Source organism: Rhinoraja longicauda, chromosome 10, assembly GCF_053455715.1.
Source record: "Rhinoraja longicauda isolate Sanriku21f chromosome 10, sRhiLon1.1, whole genome shotgun sequence".
Taxonomy (NCBI): Eukaryota; Metazoa; Chordata; class Chondrichthyes; order Rajiformes; family Arhynchobatidae; genus Rhinoraja; species Rhinoraja longicauda.
This window is the reverse complement of record NC_135962.1, coordinates 27,369,116-27,393,916: the sequence shown is the minus strand read 5'-3', so window position 1 is coordinate 27,393,916 and position 24,801 is coordinate 27,369,116. Positions and strand designations below refer to the sequence as shown.

General features: G+C 43.3%; 1 protein-coding gene across 2 annotated transcripts in view; it reads left to right on the top strand.

The window, feature by feature from the left end:
- Nucleotides 1–24,801, top strand: part of kif26ab (kinesin family member 26Ab) — a 154,247-nt gene that overhangs the window by 71,839 nt on the left and 57,607 nt on the right. For both annotated transcript variants that reach the window (XM_078407147.1, XM_078407148.1), the window contains exons 3-4: nt 2,640–3,149; nt 16,392–16,561. In XM_078407147.1, the coding sequence (XP_078263273.1) occupies nt 2,640–3,149; nt 16,392–16,561 (680 nt within the window). The remainder of the gene's footprint in view (nt 1–2,639; nt 3,150–16,391; nt 16,562–24,801) is intronic.

Here is a 24,801-nt window from a genome sequence, read left to right as displayed (position 1 = left end):
CAGTGTGGAAACAGACCCTTTGGCACACCGAGTCCACGCTGACCAACGATCCTCGCACACTAACACTATCCTACACACACGAGGGACAATAAGCTTACAGAGCATGACACTTCTTCAACTAATTGCACAGTATTAATCACTTTATTCATTTTTTTAAATACATTTAAAGTAATACAGCATGGAAACAGGCTCTTCTGCCCAACTTGTCCACGCTGAACAAGATGTCCCATCTCACTAGTCTCAGCTGCTCACATTTGGCCCATATCCCTTTAATCCTTTCCTATCCGTCTACCTGTCGAAATGTATTTTAAATATTGTGATCGCACCTCCTCATCTACCTCCTCTGGCCGCTCCTTACAAATATCCTTCACCCGCTAGGTGAAAAAGTTTCTATTAAATCTTTCCCGTCTCACCATAAACTTATGTCCTCTGGTTCTTGATTCCCTTTCTCCGGGTAAAAGTCTCTGTGCACTCACCCTATCTATTCCTCTCATGCTCTTATACTCCTCTACAAGATCATCCCTCATCCTTCTGCACTCCTAGGAATAAAGTCATAGCCCGCTCAACCTCTCTCTATAGCTTAGGCTTCAGGTCCAGGCACCATCTTTGTCAATCATAATATTTGTAACTTTGAATGGTGCTAAAATCTGGCGACTCTGTATACTGTGTCAGTGTACTACTACTATACACTTGTATAGTATCAGTGTACTACTGCTGTACACTTGTATGGTATCAGTGTACTACTGCTATACACTTGTATGGTATCAGTGTACTACTGCTATACACTTGTATAGTATCAGTGTACTACTGCTATACACGTATTGTATCAGTGTACTACTACTATACACTTGTATGGTATCAGTGTACTACTGCTATACACTTGTATGGTATCAGTGTACTACTGCTATACACTTGTATAGTATCAGTGTACTACTGCTATACACGTATGGTATCAGTGTACTACTACTATACACTTGTATGGTATCAGTGTACTACTGCTGTACACTTGTATGGTATCAGTGTACTACTGCTGTACACTTGTATGGTATCAGTGTACTACTGCTGTACACTTGTATGGTATCAGTGTACTACTGCTATACACTTGTATGGTATCAGTATACTACTGCTGTACACTTGCGTAGGAACGAACTGTAGATGCTGGTTTGAACCGAAGAGAGTCATAAAATGCTGGAGTGACTCAACGGATCAGGCAGCATCTCTGGAGAAAATAAATAAGTGATGTTTCGGGTCGAGACCCTTCATCAGACTGAAGAAGGGTCTCAACCCGAAACGTCACCTATCCATTTTCTCCAGAGATGTTGCCTGACCTGCTGAGTTACTGCCGCACTTTGTGTCTATCTTCACTGCTATACACTTGCATTGTATCTGAGATGCTTATCTATGAGTATATAAGTGCTTATGTATAGCGATACTTGTTCTGAACTGTATACAAAAATGAATTTCACTGTACCTCGGCACATGTGACAATAAAGTACCATTGAACCATTAAATGAAACTCCTGCCGTCACTGTGACCTTTGGTAAAGGAAGGCTTGGACAAGGGTAGGCTGCTCAGGCATCTTCTGTTGTGGATTATTCATGTTCAATTGTTGCCTTTGGTGTCCTGTGCATGGTGGAAAATGTTCTCAGCTGTCCCAGCAATCCCCCCTGTAACCTGTAATTGTCACGGGGCATGATATAAGAGCATTTACTTGGTCGGCTTCCATGTGTGGCATTAGTTTCAGTAACAGCTTTGCATTGTGCAGGATTTAATCCCTTTCCAAAGCATCCACTGCTGCACACAGGGGGCCGACTCTGGAGTGTTTTTTGCACTGATAGCTGAAATATCTCGGCACTGTGGAGAAATAATGACAGCACTGGGCTTTGGGACCCTGAAAACTGAATATCCATGAAACAAGTTTAAAGGGATTGCTTGAAAAAAAGAACAAAATAAATTAACCGGCAGCAGAAAAGAGACATTTGCCTTTGAATGATCTCCTCAGTGGAAACATTTTCACACTTCAGAGGGTGGCTGTGAACTCAGGAACTGTGACCGATAGTTTGCAGGTTCACAGGCAACGTGACAACTGTCTAGGTCAGAGCCATGAAACATTGGTCACTCTGCCCTGGCACACCAGGATACTCGAGTGTATTCCCCCACCAAGGTTTTTGTTAATGGACCTGGTGAATTATTCATTGCTAAGGACAAGGGTTACACCACAGCAATTTATCAGTAGACATTAACTTGTTCAGGATGCTTGGAGGATTATTTTCCCTCTGATTAGATTTTACAACAAAAGAGCTCCTTTGCAACACATTAATGTTTCATTAATAAGGCTCACTAACTAGACTATCTCCTGAGTGCTAAACACACAGTTACACTCAACTCTTTAATGCACAGCTAATTATTAGTGTAAGTAGATGGGTAGTTATCAGGTATGCATCTAGCGTCAGTTTGTTTTTGATAATTATTTTTATACTTTTGCACACGGTTATGATTTATGAACCAATTATGTTCTGTGAGGCAAAGCTATGCGTAGATTTGTAGAGGTTTTAATACCATCTGAAATGTGACTGTGGAGCTAATAGGGATGATTTGCAATTTGTCCAAGTTAGCTGATGTTTGTTTTCCATTTCCAGGAGCCAGGTTTTTCGGCATTTATTTTTGACAAGCTTCAAGTGGCCGACACTTCGAAACGAGGTCGAAATGATGGCGGCGATAGCAGGTGTGAGATTTGCGCGACGCATCTGAATCAACTGCAGAAGGAAGCTATTCAGACGGTCCATCATCTCGGCCAAGTACCTGGTCAGGATATACCTGAGCTAGCCCACTCTACCAATGCCGTTCCTGCAGGCAACGCTTCCCAAAATGTGGTCACACTGTCATCGCAAAGAGATTGGCCCTTTGTTAGAGGACAAATGAGCAGGCAGTCGGTAAAATCTGGAAATGTGATATCTGGTGCAGAGAGACGGAACGGACCAGGCTGGTGTCAGGGTGCTGGCAGCCTTTCCAAGTCCAGTGTTCAAGTCACTGTTGGTCCCGGTGGTCTGAGCAATGCTCTGAACTCAGTCACCATACAAGCACAGCAGTACCTCGAGGGTGTGTGGAGCATCTCCAGGGTCAACAACTTTCTTCCTCATAACTATTTGGTGAGTAACTTTTTTTTCAGTTTAGTTTAGTTTATTGTCATGTGCACCAAGGTGCAGCAAAACACTTGTTGTTGCGTACTAACCAGTCCGCGGAAAGACTACACATGATTACAATCAAGCCATCCAGTGTACAGATACAGGATAAAGGGAATAACTTAGAGTGCAAGATAAAGTCCAATAAAGTCCGATTAAAGGTAGTCCGAGGACCTCCAATGAGGTGGATGGTAACTCAGGACCGTTCTCTAGTTGTTGATAGGATGGTTCAGTTGCCTGATAACAGCTGGGAAGAAACTGTCCCTGAATTTGGATTTTTCACACTTCTGAACCTCTTGCCCAATAGGAGAGGGGAGAAGAGGGAGTGACTGGGGTAAGACTGGTCCTTGATTGTGCTGTTGGCCTTGCCGAGGCAGCGTGGTGTAGATGGACTCAGTGGAAGGGAGGTTGATTTGCGTGCTGATGTGGGTTGCATACAAAATTCTCTGCAATTTCTTGCGTTTTATTGTTTGTTTAATTCTGACCCAAATAACACCTGCAGATCAAAATGGAAGGGTGGCACAGTGGCACAGCAGGTAGAGCCGCTGACTCACAGTGCCGGAGATCCGGGTTTGATCCTGACCTCAGGTGCTCTCTGTTTGGAGTTTGCACGTTCTCCCTGTGACCGCGTGGGTTTCCTCCGCGTGCTCCGGTTTCCTCCCACGTCCCCAGAATGTGCAGATTTGTTGGTTAATTGACCCTCTCTCTGTACATTGCCCCTAGTGTGCAGGGGGGTGGATGTGAAAGTGGGATAACATAGAACTAGTGTGAGTGGGCAATCGCTGGTTGGCGTGGACTCGAGGGGCAAAGGGCCTGTTTCCATGCTGTATCTCTAAACTAAACTAAACTAAAAACCTATTGATGTGAGTATCTTAGCATTTCCATAACAATTGTTCATTTTCTAATACCAAACAGCTGGCAAAGCTAGGGCAGATTAGAGTCACTCCTGACCTCTGAAGCAAGCAACTGCAGATGCTGCTTTACCAAGGATAGGCACAAAGTGCTGGAGTAACTCAGCGGGTCAGGCAGCATCTCTGGAGGGCATGGATAGGTGATGTTTCAGACAGATTGTATGCCCTCACCCAGCTGCTCTCACCCTCTGATCCTCAACGCCTCTCCTCTCCACTGCCTAACTGGCTTCCTCTGCAAAACCACTCCTTGCAGCCACAGGCAGTTGCTATTAAAGGCTTTGTGCAAACTTCAGCATTTACAACCTGTTCTATAGCTCAGGATGATTTTGCCTTTATGTGCAATAGAACCATAACTGCCTTGGGGCCTTGCACATTCCTAGCACGGCCCCTCTGCCCAGTGACAGAGTCCCTCTGCTCTCTCTGCCTAGTGACCATTCTCTGCCAGTCACTGCCCCTCTGCCCCTCTGCCCAGTGCTACTCCAATGCATCATATCCAGTGACAGGCAGGGATACGAACAAAGTGGCGGCACAGTGGCGCAGCGGTAGAGTTGCTGTCTTCCAGCACCAGAGAACTGTGTTTGATCCTGAGCATGCGTGCTGTCTATACGGAGTTTGCAGGTTCTCCCCGTGACCATGTGGGATTTCTCTGGTGCACCAGTTTCCTCCCACACTCCAAACACATGCGGGTTTGTAGGTTAATTGGCTTCTATAAATTGTCCCTTGTGTGTAGGATAGATCGAGTGTAGAAGTGATTGCTGGTCAGCACAGACTCGTTGGGCAGGAGGGCCTTTACTTTAGATTTTAGACTTTAGAGAGATATAGTGTGGAAACAGGCCCTTCGGCCCACCGATTCCGCAACGACCAGCGATCACGCTGTACACTGGCAGGATCCTACACACTAGGGACAATTTACAATTTTACCAAAGCGAATTAATCTGCAAATCTGTATATCTTTGGAGTGTTGGAGGAAACCGGTGCACCTGGGATAAAACCCATGTGGTCACAGGGAGAACGTACAAGATCCATGCAGACAGCACCCATACTCAGGATTGAACCCGGGTCCCTGGGGCTGTAAGGCAGCAACTCTACCGCTGCACTGCTGTCCTACCCAAGCCCTGTTTCTACGCTGCATCTCTAAACAGCCAGCTATTCTAGCCACTGCATCTGTGTTTGTCTCATCTGCAGTGTGCCTCGGTTTCTGAAACACAGCACAACTGTGGCAAGAAGCTACTGTAGAAATTATCCACAAGAGAAGATAGAATTTATCAATCTGTGAGCAACAGGAGCTTAGAAGATAACCAGATGATGTTGGCAAATGGAGAAAGCCAGATAGCATATGCAGAGTTCGTTTGCAATTGTAGTATCATTAGTATACTGTATTATATCATTAATGCAATAAAGACATTTTGGATTCCCACAGCTTCCACCATCTGTTATCATAAGGAAAGCTGCATGTATAATTTTTAATCCCCCAATTTTTTTCTTGTGTGTAATTTTTGATTAGAGTCTTTGAATATCACAGAGCTATTCATTCTATAACATACTGTAACTAGCTCAATTAAAAAAATTCTTGCCCTCTATTCAACTCCCTTGTGGCCTTGCTTCTTACAATCTGCTAGCTTACTCCAATTCTGGTTCTTTGTTTGTCCCTACTTGCTCTGTCCCATCATTTCCTGCCATGCCTTTAATTCCCTTTAGTCTGATGAAGGGTCTCGACGCGAAATGTCACCCATTCCTTCTATCCAGAGATGCTGCCTGACCCGCTGACTTACTCCAATATTTTACGTCTAACTTTGGTGTAAACTGGCATCTGCAGTTCCTTCCTACACATTCTTTAGTTTAGTTTAGTTTAGTTTAGTTTAGTTTAGTTTAGTTTAGTTTAGTTTAGTTTAGTTTAGTTTAGTTTAGAGATACAGCGCGGAAATAGGTTCTTCAGCCCACCGAGTCCACGCCGACCAATGAACCCCGCACACTGACACCATCTTACACACACGAGGGACAATTTACAATTTTACTGAAGCCAATTAGCTTACAAACCTGTACCCTGAGCACTTGAATTTCCACCCTAAACCTCTTGCCAAAAGGCAACTCCTAAATTCAAACGCTCTCCTAATGTTTCCTTCGCAGTATTAGTTTTAGAGATACAGTATGGAAACAGGCCCTTCGGTCCACCAAATCTGCACCGACCAACGATCACCTCTTCATGAGTTCTATCCTACACACATGGGACAGCTTATGGAAGCTAATTGCCCTACAGACCTGCTCGTCTTTAGATTGTGGGAGGAAACTAAAGACGTACAGGTATGTAGGTTAATTGGCTGGGTAAATGTAAAAATTGTCCCTAGTGGGTGTAGGATAGTGTTAATGTACGGGGATCACTGGGCGGCACGGACTTGGTGGGCCGAAAAGGCCTGTTTCCGGCTGTATATATATGATATGATATGATAAACCGGAGCACCCGGAGAAAACCCATGCAGTCACAAGGACGGCACCTGTAGTCAGGGTCGAAACTGGGCTTCTGGCACTGTAAGGCAGCAACTCTACCGCTGCGCCACTGTGCAGTCTGAAAGGAATCTGAAGAAGGTCTTGCCCCGAAATGTCATCTATACCTTTTCTCCAGAGATGCTACCTGACCCGCTGAGTTACTCCAGCATTTATGTCTATATTTGGTGAAGAAAGAGCATCTATATGAATAACTATTTCTTCACAGACACTGCCCGACCTACTGAGTATCGCCAACATTTTTTGTTTCTATCTACCCAGTGCATGGAGGAAATTGTGAATGCAGTGTTCAGTAACTGTACTCTACACTATTGTGTGATGGCAGAATTTAAACTGTGTGGCCAAGCGAGTATTTGTGAATTGTATAACTATGGTCCTGCACTAAATCACTGAACACCTTCACTCAGTCTGCCCTGGCCTGCGCGATCTCCCGGTTGCCAAACATTTTAAGTATCCTTCCCATTCCCATACTGACCTTTCTGTCCTAGGCCTCCTCCTCTGTGAGAATGAGACCATTTGCAAACTGGAGGAACAGCACCTCATATTTTGCTTTGGCTGCTTACAACCCAGCAGTATGAGTATTGATTTCTCTAATTTCAAGTAACTCCTGCATTCAATCTCTTCCCCCTCCCAACTCTTGCCCCCTCCCACCCTCTCCAATACTGGTCAACCTACCAGTCCCACTGTTCGCATCCATTAGCACATGTTCCCCAGCAAACAATGGGCCATTAAGGGCTCCACTCTTCCTGAGGTCATCTGTTGGCGGCCATGATTTCTTCTGGCCTTTTCTCGCCACCAGTTCTCCCCCCCTACTCCCCACCCCCCCACCTCTTATTTTTCAGCCTAAAGAGTTCCGACCTGAAACGTCACCTGTTCCTTTTCTCCAGAGGTGTTGCCTGACCCGCTGAGTTACTCCAGCATTTTGCGTCTTATCTTTGGAATAAACCAGCATCTGCAGTTCCTTCCTGTAAATCCTGATCAGGTTGTAGTCATTCAGTGGTTCTAATTTAATTTATATTTCAACCTCCTTAATTGACTTCTTAAATAAAGAAAATGCAGGAATTGAAAGTCTTGCATTCGTTAAGATGGAATATGATAGTGGCATATATTTTCCTGTTCCCATGTGTATGACATGGTGGGTTAGTGGCATTGAATTTGTCTTGTGAAGACTTGATTCACAGTTGATGGACTCAGTATGGTTTTTATGACTTTGTCATAAGTTATTTCAGTCTTGCTTTATTGGTGCCCTTGATTAAATTGGATTTTTTGTTTGTTTGGTTACGACATTAACAATAATAAATACAGCTAATAGGATACCGTGTTATTGTTGTCAATAGTCTCAGGAGGAAGTGGAAACCGCTAAATGTGATCACACTGTTTCTGAGACCAACCCTATGACTTTTGATTATAAAGGCACACAAGAATAACTCAAAACATCAAGAAGTCTTTCAAATATTTTATCTTGCAAATGTGGTCTAGTTTGTTCAAATTCAATACTGCAGTAAGTCACCAATGGAATATTATGATGGAGTCAGATTGGCTCGTTCCCTCTGTGAATTTTTCGGAGATCCAATTTAATGTGAATTAAACCTGCATTTGTCTAATGAGGGTTGTGTTTTAAAGTATTTATCAGTAGAAGGAATCATTATTGTAAAATTATTTTTGAGACTTGAAAGTCATTTGGGTTGCTCCAATATTGAATTTGTCGAATATAATTTTTTTAAATTTGTTTTGTTGCATTGATTTGAGCCTACTGCTCCACCAGTAATTGTTTTCTAATTCACATTTATTTCTATGACTCAATGTGAGACCATTGGTAATGTAAAGAGAATTTAATTCCGGGCTGAGGTAATATAAAATGAGCAGGCAGCACTATATGAGGTAAGTACCAGCCAATAAGAACTTGTGAAAATAGTCAGCAATAAAGCATATTGTGTTGTGACAAAAGCTTCAAGTTCTATGAAAGATTTTTAATCTTGTGTCCACTGGAATATTTATCTATAGATTAGTGCAGAGATATAGCATTTAAAAAGGCCTATCCGCCCATCGAGTCCACACAGACTAAGATCACCAGGTCAGTGGATATTTTTAAGGCAGAGATAGCTAGACTCTCGATTAGTACAGGTACCAGAGGTTATGGGGAGAAGGCAGGAGAATGGGGTTAGAAGGGAGAGATAGATCAGCCATGATTGAATGGCGGAGGAGATTTGATAGGCCGAATGGCCTAATTTTACTTCTATCACTTATGACCTTATGACCCATTCTCAAAATGAACACAAAGTGCTGGAGTAACTCAACGGGACAGGCAGCATCTCTGTAAAACTTGGATAGGTGATGTTTTGCGTTGTGGCCCTTCTTCAGATTCTTCTATGAGATCACTTATTCATACTAGTTCCATGTTATCCCACTTTCTCATCCACCCTACACCCTCGGGACAATTTACAGAGGCTAATTAACCTACAAACCCGCACGTCTTTGGGACGTGGGAGGATACCAGAGTACCTGGAGTAAGCCCACCTGGTCAAAAGGGAGATCATACAAACTCCACACATACAACGCCCGGAGTCAGGATCAAACCTGCATCTCTGGTGTTGAAAGGCATCAGCCTCTGCGTTGCTCAACATCGTTTGCCAACAATTCACAGAATAGCTTTTGGAGAAGAAGTATTCTGGTAGACGTATTGTTAAGAATCCAGCAGATTGATGGCACACATCGTTACAGGCCAGAATGTTAAAATATTTTCATAACTTCCATGTGGTAATGATGTGGCACCAATTTTTAACTAGGGTCATTAAAATAAAGCTGATTTATGGTGCTGTTATAGGCAAACACCTTGCAATTCTCGATTGTTTAAGTCACATTTGAGGTACAAGTGTCAAAACACAATGCTTGTATACTTACCCCCACCCTTGGTAAAGTCCAGCATGTGTGTTTGTGCTGCTTTAATCCATGCCTAATAAAATCAGCATGGTGTGATAAAAAGTGTCCTCATATAGTCATAGGGACCTTTGGCATAGAAACAGGCCAAACTTGCCCGTGGCGACCAAGACAGTATGACAGTACTGAGATCGTAAAAAGTCCCACCTGTCAGCTACCCTGACCTTATCTCTTTACATCATCATCTATATCTCTCGTTTCCTTTATCCCTGACCAGTCTGAAGAAGGGTCTCAACCTGAAACGTCACCCATTTCTTCTCTCCAGAGATGCTGCCTGTCCCGCTGAGTTACTCCAGCTTTTTGTGTCTATCTACGGTTTAAACCAGCATCTGCAGTTCCTTCCTATACATTCCCTTTGCTCTATTCTACTTTAGAGCCATAGAGTCATACAGCACAGAAAATGGCCCTTCGGTCCAACTTGCCCATTCTGACCAAGATGCCCCATCTACATTGACCCCACATGCCTAAGTTTGGCCCTAGACTGGATAGACTAGGCTAGACTGGATAGACTAGGCTTATACTCGCTGGAATTTAGAAGACTGAGGGGGGATCTTATTGAAACATATAAAATTCTTAAGGGGTTGGAGAGGCTAGATGCGGGAAGATTGTTCCCGATGTTGGGGAAGTCCAGAACCAGGGGTCACAGCTTAAGGATAAGGGGGAAGTCTTTTAGGACCGAGATGAGAAAACATTTCTTCACACAGAGAGTGATGAGTCTGTGGAATTCTCTGCCACAGAAGGTAGTTGAGGCCAGTTCATTGGCTATATTTAAGAGGGAGTTAGATGTGGCCCTTGTGGCTAAAGGGATCAGGGGGTATGGAGAGAAGGCAGGTACAGGTTACTGAGCTGGATGATCAGCCATGATCATATTGAATGGCGGTGCAGGCTCGAAGGGCCGAATGGCCTACTCCTGCACCTATTTTCTATGTTTCTATGTTTCTATATTTCTCTCAACCTTTTCTATCCAAACTAAATGTTTAGTTTAGTTTAGTTTAGTTTAGATGAGTTTAGATTAGTTTTTGTCTTAGTTTAGATTAGTTTTTGTCACATGTACCGAGGTACAATGAAAAGCTTTCTTGTTGCATGCTATTCTGTCAGTGGAAAGAATATACATGATTACAATCAAGCTGTCCACAGTGTACAGATACATGATAAAGGGAATAACGTTTAATGCAAGATAAAGTCCAGTAGATTTTAAGATAGTTCGAGGTAGATAGTAATGAGGTAGATAGTAGTGGTATTAAATGCTGTTATGGTACCTGCCTCAACTATCATTACTGGAAGCAAAAAGGGGAAAAGAAGGTGGGGGGGGGGGATGATATGGATAAGGTAGGGAAAGGGTTATGTAGTTGCTTAAAATTTGAGAACTTACTGCCCATTTATAATGCCCAAAGGCATCATGGCCTGGTTCCACAAATTGAACGCCCAGGAGCGAAAAAGATTGCAAAATGTGGTGAACATTGTCCAGTCCATCATGGGTACTATCCTCCCCACCAGCAAAGGATTTACGGGAGTCACTGTCTGAAAAAGGCAGCCAGCATCATCAGAGACCCACACCACCCTGGCCACACTCTCATTTTATTGCTACCATAAGGAAGAAGCCATAGGAGCCTGAAAACTATAACGTCCAGGTTCAGGAGCAACTTCTTCCCTACAACCCCATCAGGCTATTAAACCCTACAACCTCCAAATAAGCTCAGAACTACATAGACTGGGGGACATTGGTTTTGTCATTTTGCACTATTATTGTTTGTCTGTTTTTATGTATATATATTTATATTTGTGCTGCTATGAGTAAGAATTTCATTGCTCAGTCTGGGACTTTTGACAATAAAACACTCTTGACTCTTGATTTGTAAAACATTTGCCTGTTCAAACATCACAAAACTTATGGTTTTATTTTATACAATAATGGGCGATGGACTGAGCAATTTAAACTTTTGTCCTTGGTTTATGGTTGAGGAATAGGGCTGTAAAATGCAGGACCAATTGCAAAAGGCACTTCAAAGTAAAGTACCTATTCTGAGTAAACCTCTGAACAAATCCTAAAGAAGGTTGTCACAGACTCGCTAAATTCCTCACTTCTTTAATGTGGACCTCCTGTCAATGCATTCAGACGAATAAAAATTACGACAGAGCAAGTAAGTGTCACTTGGTAAACAGTGAAACACTTCCCTTGGTCATTTTGGCCTTGGGGAGTAAATGTAGCAACATAAAAAGTCGTGGCCTGTCAGCAAACATCATTCACAGCTTTAATTCTTCTGGCAATATTGTGTACATTTGGATTGAAACCTGATGTTTAGATTTAAACCTGATGTTTAATATAACAACATAACATCTTCAGCAGGAATTAGAAACTCGTTAAAAGTCACTCATCCAATTTAAGAATTAAATGAAGGATCAAAGAAGGCATTGTTGTCAGAATCAGTTGCTTCTAATCTTGCATTTTGATGATACAGATAAGAGATTTGCAGATTTAAGTCAGTTTTGCAAATTATAGAATATATGAGACAGAAGGCAGACACAAAAAGCTGGAGTAACTCAGCGGGTCAGGCAGCATCGCTGGAGAAAAGGAATAGGTGACATTTCGGGTCGAGACCAGACTGAGACTCAGGAAAAAAGGGAAATGATAGATATAGGACAAATGAATGGAAAATATGAAAAAATCAACAACAATCAAGGAAAGGTGGAGCCCACAATGGTCCATTGTTGGCTGTGGGATAGGTAATAAAGAATTATAAGGACACTGAAACGCAGTGAAACTAGTACGGTGACTAGGGTGGGGGAGGGACAGAGACCGAGGGGGATCCAATGTTTACTTGAAGTTAGAGAATTCAATGTTCATACTGCTGGATTGTAAGCTGCCCAAGCGAAATATGAGGTGCTGTTCCTCCAATTTATGTTTGGCATCACTGACAGTGGAATATATGAAGATAGTGGAATATTTCTGAAGAAGGGTCTCGACCCGAAATGTCACCCATTCCTCGCCAGAGATGCTGCCTGTCCCACTGAGTTACTCCAACATTTTGTGTCTATCTTCAGTGGAATATATGAGACAGTCAGACAAAAGAAACTGATGCACTTTGTGAGCTGGCAAAACACAGCTTAAAAGGCATGCCAGTTAGTTTTCTTTTTCATACTTGAGCAAACAAGTGTGTTTTTGTTCTAAGCTTCTCTTTTCAAGGGAAGGCATATCTGAAAGACCCGAGGCATCACACTCGACAGTAAGTGGAAATTAATTGCTGGGAAATTGATATATCTTTAGGCGATTTCAGTGACATTAGACTTAGGGTCTTAGAAAGCACAGATGTCTCTGTGGTTTACCTGCACTGCATGGATTTCTGCAGCCCCTCTGTACATGATTAGCAGCAGCCACAGATTATGTTCCTTTCAATGGCAAGGGCTCAGAATGACAGCAGGATAATGGCTGTACAAATGTGGTGTATCCAATCTACCAATTAAAAATAAACTTTTTAACATATTTATTTGCTTAGGAGCCCTTTTCCATTGAGGTTCTTTGCCTCATTAACATTTGGCATTAGGCACCGTCCCTGTGCAATGTCTGCAGTTGATTTTGATGAAATAACCGAGAGAGCTTGATGTAGACACGGGTGGTAGAGTTGCTGCCTTACAGCGCCGGAGATCCGGGTTCGATCACGACTACGAGTGCTGTCTGTGCGGAGTATGTACGCTCTCCCCGTGACTGCATGGGTTTTCTCCGAGATCTTTGGTTGCCTCCCACACCAAAGATGTACAGCTTTGTAGCTAATTGGCTTGGTATCAGCATAAATTGTCCCTAGTGCATGTAGGATACTGTTAATGTGTAGGGATCGCTGGTCGGTGCGGACTTGGTGGGCCGAAGGGCCTGTTTCCGCGCTGTATCTCTAAAACTAGAATTTCATTTTACACATTATTACCTGCAGCAAACCTGTTGGAAGATACTTAAAAACAAGGATTAGTAAATCTAGAAACTGAAATGGGCAGAGGAATGTGATTCACAAGAGACCACGCCAGAGATGTTCTCCAGAGCACAGCGGTAGAGTTGCTGCCTCACAGCGCCAGAGACCCGGGTTTGATCTGACTACAGGAGTAGTTTAGTTTAGTTTAGGTATACAGTGTGGAAACAGACCCTTCAGCCCAGTGAATCTGCGTCGACCAGCAATCGCCCTTTCTATCCTACACACTAGGGACAATTTCCAGAAGCCAATTAACCTACAAACCTGTACGTCTTTGGAGTGTGGGAGAAAAGTGGAGCACCCAGAGTAAACCCATGAGGGCACAAGGAGAACCTACAAACTCCAGAGGGACAGCATACGTAGTCAAGATTGTACTGATCTCTGGTGCCCAGGAGCTGTCCGTGCAGTCTTTCTGCAGACTGGATCGCACGCAACAAAAAAGCTTTTCACTGAACCTCGATACACGTGACAATAAACAAAACTACAACTAAACTAAGTTTGTATGTCCTCCCTGTGACCATATGGGTTTTCTCCAGGTGCTCCGGTTTCCTCTCACACTCCAAAGACATTCAGGTTTGTAGATTAATTGGCTTCTGTATATTGCCACTAGTGTGTAGGATAGAACTAGAGTCGGGGTGAAATCTGGTCGGCACGGACTCCACTCTGTATCTATAAACTAAACTATACCACGATGCTGCCTGGTCTGCTGCGTTGCTCCAGCACTTTGTATCTGTTTGTGTAAACCAGTACGCGCAGTTCCTTGTTTCTACATAGTAAAAAGTCGTAATGGCTTAGTAAATGCAGCTGTAGGGCCTTAGTAGATAAGTTAGAAACATTTAATTATAGGATTAGGAAACATTTAATGATAGGTTGGGAAACATTGAATAACATGGGTTACAGCATATCTTTTGACTCCTTTTAATATGGCCAGCTTCATTAAACTAATCTCCTAGTATATACTTAATCTATTTTTACATGTGCTCATCAATTAATCTCCCTCACCTTCAAAATAGATCTAAAGCATCGATCTTATCTAAAACCCAATAAGTATGCATATATTGATTTGACTAATGAAAGAAAATATTAAATTAGCTTCAAAAACGCTTATGTATCTGCAACTGCTTTGTTCAAATCCATGCACTGATGGTTTGAAATTAGCCTACCATGTTAGGTGGCTCAGTCTAGCTGAGATGACAATAGAAAATGGACATGCTTTTCTCATTAATGCTATATTTCTTGTTTTAACATATTCACCTTTCATGCTTACATCATTTTTGTTGCAAAATATATCTTTCATTTAGTTTAGACTATATATATCTATATAGACTATATAATTAGACTATAGTTTGCAACAAAAATGACAAAGCATGAAAGGTGATGTTAAAACAGGAAATGTAGCATTAATGAAGGAAATCACGCCTATGTCCATCTGAACTAGTTTCGTTTAGATATACAGTGTGGAAACAGGCTCCTTGGCCCACTGAGCCCTTGCCGACCTCCGATCACCCGCACACTGGTTCTATGGTTATCTCACTTTTGCATCCACTCTTCGATGTGGGAGGAAACTGGAGCCACCAGAAAAACCCCACGCGGTCACAGGGAGACCATACAAACTCTGCACAGACAGCACCCAATGTCAGGATCGATCGTGGGTCTCTGGCGCTGTGAGGCAGCAATTCTACCAGCTGTGCCACTGTGCCACCCTAACTTACTTAATCAATAATGAAATACATGGATTTATTTTCGATGCAATACCACTTCACTAATCAAGTGCCGTTTCCAAAAATAAAGGTCTTGACCAATGCTTTTTTAGTTGAACTATTAAAATAGCCATCATTGTGTATTAGTGTTCATGATTTTATCCTGGTTTTGGAAAGTATAATATTTTACTTTACTGTAAGCATGTCATTACTGAATATTTCGGGGCAACTTGATTGGCATGGGCACGTTCATGACTCATTGGAGCAGAATTAGGCCATTCGACCCATCGAGTCTATTTCACCATTCAATCTTTGCTGATCTATCTTTCTCTCTCATCCCCACTTTCCTGCCTTTTCCCCATAATCTCTGACACCCTTACTAATCAAAAACCTGTTGACCTCCCCCTTACAAATACCCAATGTCTTGGCCTCCACAGCCGTTTGAGGCGATGAATTCCACAGACTCACCACCCTCTGGCTAAAGAAATTCCTCCTCATCTCCTTTCCAAAAGTACGTCCTTTTATTCTGAAGCTGTGCTCTCTGTTCCTGGACTCTCTCACTGCTGAGCCGAAGGTCCTGTTTCCATGCTGTACGACTCTATGACTCTCTGACTCTATATGTCTTAGTTATAAGCTTGGAGCAGTCTCTGTTTGGAAAGCATAAAGAGGTATCTGCTTGATGAAGGCACAATTGTAAATTATGGTTAAAAAAGTGGCATAGTTTAAGGAAAGTTATATTTTTAAAGAGGGAAGATAAATGACCTTGCAGGTGGTGTGATTCATTACGATTGTATGAGCCGCCACTTAAACAGGTAGTAACCCTAAGTGATGGACTAGTGACAAACCATGTATGGCAGATATTCATTACAAAAGGCAAGCAACTCTGCAATTGAATGATAAAATGTGTGACAATAATGGAAATCGGTTTATATATCCCCATTATTTCATGGTTGTCAGCCTGTTTAACTGTGCATTACTCTGACCAAAACCTCTTAGTTGTACGCTGCTTGTCTTGTGAATCCCTGGTTGTAACCTCTGATGCTGGACGTTGTAAGATATGCTTGTCCACATTAATTAACTCTAGTCATCACCACTAGACTGGCGAAACACATGAAGCACCCAGACGCCAATGACATAAAGCGAAATGCTTCACCAGTCAGTTCTTCATCCATCCTTGACTGTTTACTTTTTGTTTTTTTTTAGACACAAGCAACAATGACGGAGAATGGGAAAGAAGGTTTATCTCAAGAGACCGTCATGCCACAGAACAGCAACGGGCAGACCTTGGTGGCAGGGACTCCAGCCGCTCCGAGTTCATTATTGTCTGGGAGGATTTCCTCTGGCACCTCTGCTGCAACTTCTTTCTTCATCAGGTATGAGATCATTTTGTTTGCCAACGGGAAGCTGTAAACTGAAGTAAATGATTCCGCACAACCTTTGCTTGGCTGGTGCAATTTTTACATAAAATGATAACGGCTCAGCTTTAGGGACCGATTCTTATGGTCAAATGTTGTATTACTGGGTCATTTGATGCATAGGATTTCTCTCCCTGCCATTTTTTGTGTCGATTTTCTCTTGACAATGACGTCAATGGCATTAGAAGTTGGAAGAGATCTTTATGAGCAGTTTTATAAGGCACTGGTCAGACCACGTTTGTAATATGATGAGCAGTTTTGGGGCCCATATCTGAGGAAGGATGTGCTGGCGTTTGGAGAGGGTTTGGCGGAGGTTTACGAGAATGATTGGGTTAACCTATGAAGAGCATTCGATGGCTCTGTGCCAATGCACACTAGAGTTTAGAAGGATGAGGGGGGAACCTCATTTAAACTTACTGAATAATGGAAGGCTGAAATATCATGGATGTGGAGAGGATGTTTTCAATAATGAGAGAGTCTATGATCACAGCCTCAGAATAAAAGCTCAACCTAAGGCTACAGGGTGTCCAGGTTTTAAATAAAGGATGACCACAAAAATACAAGGGGCCACTGTAGAGCACTACAGTAATATTTTAAGTGCCCATAACACTGAGTAATACAGATCCACCACCGATTTTCCGACATCCATGGTTCCAGACCCATTCTGGATTATCCGTGTTGCCGGACCAACAGAGGTCATGGCCTCCGAGAGGAGTCCAAAGACACCGGAATAGTCCGCCTAGGCGGCCGTGGGGCCGAGGGGGTGAGATACCGGCCTGCAAAGTCGGCCTTGGATGTCAGCTATGGGAACTGATCGGCCGGCTCAGGCTGGGCCGGAGTTCCAGAGCCCTGGCCAGAGCGGGCTAATTCGAGCCGCCGATCGGTGTGGAAGTCCCAATGAGGTCGAGATCGTCAGCATCACCTGGCCTGGGCATCACATTTTTATCGGGACTTCCAGGAGGGATTTCAAGTGCGCTCTTGTAATTTTGTCCAGATTAAAGGCGGTGGTGGATCACCAGTTGCTGGAAAATAGGTGGTGGACATGTACAATCTTTTACGAATTTAAAAGTAAACAAATTGGGTTGATTTGTCACCAGAGCAAAAGTCTGAAGAAGAGTCCCGTCCCAAAATGTCACCTATCTATGTTCTCCAGAGATGCTGCCTGAACCGGTTGAGTTACTCCAGCACTTTGTGTCATTTTGTGTAAACCTATTTCTAGATTTCACATAAGTTTGGATCCATTATCTCTGGCATTAGACATTAACTGAGATATCTGCAATGTTTTGACCGACCTACATGTCATAGATATGGAATTTGTATTATTACAGTACAAGTCTCTGGAGAACATGGATGGGCAACGTTTCGGGTCGGGACCCTTCTTCAGACTGAAATCTGAAGAAGGCTCCAGACCCAAAACATCGCCGTATTTATGTTCTCCAGAGAAGCTGCCTGACCTGCTAAGTTACTCCAGTCGTTTTTTTTGTAAATCAGCATCTGCAGTTCCTAGTTTCTACATATAAATATTTTAGTTCTCCCAATAATTTCACTCATGCGGTGCCCAGCCTGTGGCTGCAGGCTGACCAGGAAGATTCTGAAAACAAGGTTGATCTGTTCAAATAAAAACCCTACAGATTTATTTCTCAAAATATTTTGCAGGGAAATATATGAATAACTTCAGGAATAAACGCAGCTGGAGTATGTGCAACATATTTGGACAGAAAATAGCTCTTTGAACCGAGGGATTCCAAAGCTCTCTGCCATTGATGGGATTGCTATTCATGTTTTCTGAGGACAAACTGGCAGGTTAATGGTCTGACATGCCACAAACTCTATTATTGTTAATGGACTCATAAAAGCAATGCAGTGGCTATTTCCCCCATCAGCATGCAATGAAGCTGCCTAGTTAATCCTGCTTCCTTGCCTTCAACCCAATTCTTTTAATTCTGCCCTAAATTATTCCACCCTTCTCTCAAATTCACTTGGGCTATCACTGACACCTCTCTTCTCTTGTGTTGGAAGGAACTGCAGATTTAGTTTAGTTTAGTTCAGAGATACGTCGCTGAAACAGGCCCTTCGGACCACCGAATCTGTGCCGATCAGTGATCACCCACTACACTAACACCAGCCTTCACACTAGGGACAATCTACAATTTGCAATTTTACCAAAGCCAATTAACCTACTAACCTGTACATCTTTGTTGTACGGGAGGAAACCGCAGCAGCCATGCGGTCAAGGGGAGAACGTTCAAACTACGTGCAGACAGCACCTGTAGGCAGGTTCAAATCCGGATCTATGACCCTGTAAGGCAGCAACTCTACCACTGCGCCACCGTGCCGATGCTGTTTTACACTGAAGACAGATGCAAAATGCTGGAGAAACAGCGAGTCAGGTAGCATCTCTGGAGGAAAGGAACAGGTGATGTTTTGGGTCGAGAAGATCAGTCTGAAGAAGGGTCTCAACCTGAAATGTTACCTATTCATTTTCTCCAGAGATGCTGAGTTACTCCAGCAATTTTTGTCTACCTCTCTCTTCTTTCTGGATTCCTCTGAATCCATCACAGTCGATAGACTATCCAGTGAAACCTACTACAACCCCATCTACTCCCACAGTGAGTAGAAACAAGGAACTGCAGATACCAGTTTTCAAAAATGAGCACAAAGTGCTGAAGTAACTCAGCATCAGGCAACACCAGCCCCACATTGTTACCTTGAATAAATTGGTGGAATAAATTGTTGGATTAAATCTCTACCGCACATCTGTAAGGCACACCATGATTAATCTGCACAAGGACACAAAGTACTGGAGTTACTCAATGGGTCGGGTAGCATTTCTGGAGAACATGGATAGGTGACTTTCCAGGTGGAGACCCTCCTTCTTTCCCAGCTTTTTTCTTCCCCCTACAACCAGTCTGGAGTGCACCAAAATACAGGGAAAAGTTTTTGTTTTCCTGCTAGTCAGTCAAAGAAAATACTATACACCCATCTCCACCCATCTGCTAATGTTCATGTTCATGTTCATGTTGTAGGACTAAAATTAGGGCATTCGGCCCATCAAGTCTACACCATTCAATCATAGCTGATCTATCTTTCCCTCTCAACTCCATTCTCCTGTCTTCTCCCCATAACCCCTGACACCCTTACTAATCTATTTTTTACTAACCTTAAAAAAATTAATGGACTTGGCCTCCACAGCCTTCTGTGGCAATGAATTCCACAGATTCACCACCCTCTGACGAAAGAAATTCCTCGCAATCGCCTTTCTAATGGTACATCTTTTTATTCTGAGACTATGGCCTCTGGTCCTAGATTCTCCCACTAGTGGAAATATCCTCCTCACCTGTATTCACTTACAGTATCATTTGAAAAGACCCAAAGTACTGGAGTAGATCAACGGGTCAGGCAGTATCTCTGGAGAACATGGATAGGTGACATTTCAGACCGGGACCCTTTTTCAAACTCTTGCAGTTTTCACTTTGTTCTTGTCATCTCTCTGATTCCCAATGACTCTTCCAACTTGCAAAGAACTGGTTTCATAATAAACTAGACCAAGTGGACCCGTTGGGCCCAAACCTCTCCTGCATTGCTGCAGCACCCTCTCCTCCCCCACTCCCCTCTACCCCCCTCCCTCCCTCCCTCTCCTCCCCTTTTTCCCTCCACCATTCCCCTCCCCCCCACTCCATCCCCCTCAACAACCCTCCTCCCCTCACCCCCCTCCCTCCATCGCCCTCCCTCCACCCCCCTCCCTCCACCCCCATCCCTCCCCCCTTCCCCTTCCCTCCCCTCCCCTCCCCTCCCCTCCCCTCCCCTCCTCCTTCCCCCCCCACTCCATCCCCCTCAACCCCCCCTTATCCCCTCCTCCCTTCTCTCTCTCCCCTTCCCTCTCCTCCCGCTCCCTCCTTCCCTCCCTCACCTCCCTCCCTCCCTCCCCCCTCCCTCCCTCCCTCCCCCCTCCCTCCTCCCTCCCTCCCTCCCTCCCTCCCTCCCTCCCTCCCTCCCTCCCTCCCTCCCTCCCTCCCTCCCTCCCTCCCTCCCTCCCTCCCTCCCTCCCTCCCTCCCTCCCTTCCTCCCTCCCTCCCTCCCTCCCTCCCTCCCTCCCTCCCTCCCTCCCTCCCTCCCTCCCTCCCTCCCTCCCTCCCTCCCCCCTCCCTCCCTCCCCCTCTCCCCCTTCTCCCCCTCCCCCTCCCTCGCTCCCTAGGAGATAGATTTAAACTTTAAAATGTGAATAACTTAAAAAATATAACACCAATTTCAATTAAACTTCTTTCATTAGTACCAAAGGGACGACGATGAGTACGGTGGGCCTACAATTGTCGCGCTACCGTGTACCGTTTTGGCTGTAGTTCATGAACAAACAAACAAACAAATGAGAGTTTTAGAATATAGATAGCACTAAAGATGCATTTTACCTTCACTGAAAGTGGGCAGATCATGTCAGGAACGGAAAGTGTTTCACTTTAATTGAAAATTCTGAATGAATGAATGAATAAGTTTATTGGCCAAGTATGCATATACAAGAAATGTGCCTTGGTGCTCCGCTCACAAATGACAACACAAACATACAATTAACAATTAAGAATAAAGCATAACCACATCAAAACAATAAGGATACAATATTACGGTCTAAACCAGAGCAAAAAAAGAGACTACAGACTTTGGTTATTGAGTAGAACTATCACTCATGGAAAAAAGCTGTTTTTACGTCTGGCTGTGGCTGCTTTGACAGTCCGGAGTCGCCTTCCAGAGGGAAGTGCTTCGAAGAGTTTGTGGCCAGGGTGAGAGGGGTCAGGGATGATCTTGCCCGCTCGCTTCCTGGGCCTTGCAGTGTAGTTTGTCAATGGGGGGAAGGTTGCAGCCAACAACCTGTTTTTATGTTTTAAAAGCTGTTTTTATGTCTGGCTGTGGCTGCTTTGACAGTCCGGAGTCGCCTTCCAGAGGGAAGTGCTTCGATAAAAGGCTCGGATGAAAGTAAGAGCATGGGGCCAGTGTAATTTTAATGAGTGCGTTGCAATGCGCAATTTGTAAGATTGTAGCAGGATGTTAACGTAGATCAAAGTGGGCATGTCAAAGGATTGAGAGACTGATCTATAAAGAACCTAAATCCTACATTGTGCTTGCATTTCCCACCTACAATGTAACAAAATTGTAACAAAAGAGGCATGCAAATTTTAACACCTTTGCAACATTTAGCAGTTAGTGTGTTGGGTGATATATATAAAAGTGAAGCAAATTGGGAGGCCACGTTAGAAATGGACAAGGTGCCTTTCATGTCACTTCACTTTAGTTTAGTTTAGTTTAGAGATATAGCGCAAAAAAAAGGGCCGTTCGGCTCACCAAGTCCGCGCCGACCAGCGTGCACTAACATTATCCTACACCCGAGGGACAATTTATAATTTTTACTGAAGCCAAATTAACCTACAACTCTGTATGTCTATGGAGTGTGGGAGGAAATCGGAGCCACCGGGGAAAACCCACGCAGTCATGGGGAGAACATACAAACCCCGTACAGACAGCACCCTTAGTCGGGATCGATCTTGGGTCTCCTGCGCTGTGAGGCAGCAACTCTACCGTTACCCCACCATGCCACCCTTAGATTTAGGATTAGAGGAAAATATTGTCCAAATATTTTAAGGTAAAACTAATGTTGCATAATGTTTAGTTCATAAACTGAAATAATCCACAAACTAATTAGATCTATCTGATACTGAATGAGAAATTAAACTACATTAGCATTTTGCATCAATCTAAAATGTTATTTCTTTCTTTCTCGATAGATGTTGTTTGAAATAAGAATTTCACTGTTCCATTTCAGGATATTTGATCATAAATAAAACCCTCTTCATAATTTCATAAGTTATAGGAGCTGAATTAGGCCATCAAGTCTACTCCGCCATTCCTATCTTTCCCTCTCAAGCCCCTTCTCCTGCCCTCTCCCTATAACCATTGATACCCTTACTAATCAAGAATCTGTCTATCAATGCCTTAAAAATACCCAATGACGACCTCCACAGCCATCTGTGGCAATGAATTCCCTGACTAAAGTTCCTCCTCATCTCCTTTCTAAAGATGTGTCCTTTTATTCTGAAGCTATGGCCACTGGTCCTAGACTCTTCTACTAGTGGAAATATTCTCCTCACATCCACTCTATCCAAGCCTTTCACTATTCGATAAGTTTCAATGAGGTCCCCTGTTATCCTAAACTCCAGCGTGTACAGGCCCAGTGCCGTCAAACGCTCATCATATGTTAATCCAATCATTCTTGTAAACCTCCTCTGGACCCTCCCTAACACATCCTTCTTCAGATATGGGGCCCAAAACTGCTCACTATACTCCAAATGCAGTCTGACCAGTGCCTTATAAAGCCTCAGCATTACATCCCTGTTTTTATATTCTAGTCCTCTCGAAATAAATGCATTTGCCTTCCTTACTACTCAGTCAACTGAATCGTGCACAAACCCTCCCAAATCCCTTTGCACCTCCGATTTGTGAATTCTCTCCCCATTTAGAAAATAGTCTACACCTATTGACTCGTGACCCTTGATCTGACTAGTTACAACACTAGTTTTTTAGCATCCGCTGTCAATTTGACTTTGTGTGATGTTAACCCCACCTGTTTAAAAATCCCAGGGTGGATGTTAGGTACTAACAAGCTGCACAAATGTTGCACTGCGCTAATGAATTCTTGCTTTGTGCATGAGGGAAACTCCCAGGATAATACTGCTCAAATAATGTCATGAGCAAATAGCAGTAAATATTTACAATTTCAAAGATCACAACAACCTGGTGAATATTCTTAAGATAGACACAAAATGCTGGAGGAACTCAGCGGGACAGGCAGCATCTCTGGCGAGGAGGAATGGGGGACGTTTCGGGTCAAGACCCTTCTTTAGACATTATTCTTAGCTTGACATAGTTCTAGCTTACGAATTTTAAGCTGAACGGCTGTAGGGTGGATTTTTTTTAAAGGATTCTAAATTTTTAAAAATTGTTTTCCGTATGGAGTTAGTGTTTTTAAATGGATGGTTGTTAACTGTGTTCCATCGTGAGCCAACAGCATTGATAAGGATGCAGCCTCTAATGTTAAACCATATGGCAGGCACTGACAATTGATGGGTCAGTGATAAGCGTTTGGTCATTAGAATCCACCATGAATTGGCTTCTACATAATTGAGGTTACTCTGAAGAACCGGTACCTTATCAGCTTTAGCTGTGAGGGCACAGCTTGATGATGCTCAGTCTACTGATTGTTCTGTGACTGAGCATACAATTAGTGTATTGAGACAGTATGTTCTTAATGAAATGGCAGCAAAATGCATATCAGTACGACCAGTGCTGAAAAATGACTAATATGATGTTCTTCAGTGCATTTTGCTGTTTAATTAGTACCTATCAATTCTGTTTGGAATATCAATTTGTTTGAGCTGTAATGATCAGATGGGGTCTAGCTAAACATTGCAAGGAAAGTCATCTTCCCGCTCGGCTCATTAATTTTTCTCATGCCCCAATTTTATGTTAAGATTGAAGTTCAGCGAGGGGACCTCTTGCTGTGCTTAGAATCTATGCTACAACGGGCCTTTATGGCCAGCTGTTTTGCCGGATCAACAGTGGTCACGTATTAATGATACAATGCAAAGCCAGCCGCGGAGGTCGGCCATGGGAATGGATCTGCCGGCTCTGGCTGACCTATCTCTCCCTCCTAACCCTATTCTCCTGCCTTCTCCACATAACCTGTACTAATCAAGAATCTTTCTATCTCTGCTTTAAATATATCCACTGATTTGGCCTCCACAGCCTTCTGCGGCAAAGAATTCCACAGATTCACCACCCTCTGACTAAAGAAAGTCGGATTAAAGGAGGTGCCAGACCACTAGAAGCCGGAAAATTGCTGGTGGGCCTGTGTAATCTTATCAGAATACAACGCCACTGATTTATCAACACTTAGTGGACTAGTTTTCTTGTTGATACTTTGAGTCAAATTTCTGCTATCTGGATAAAGGGGCTAACATATAACCAAGAGAACTTAGATCATGCATTTATCCTGAACTCTATGGCCAAAAAAAAGTAAAAAATTACATACAATTACATTACATTTCATAAAAAATGTAACACCTATGATTTGAATCTGAGTCATCCCGAAGCTGTTTATGATCGAGCACTGTTAAAATTCTGTGGAGTAGGTTTGTGTCTGTCTGTGTTAGGAT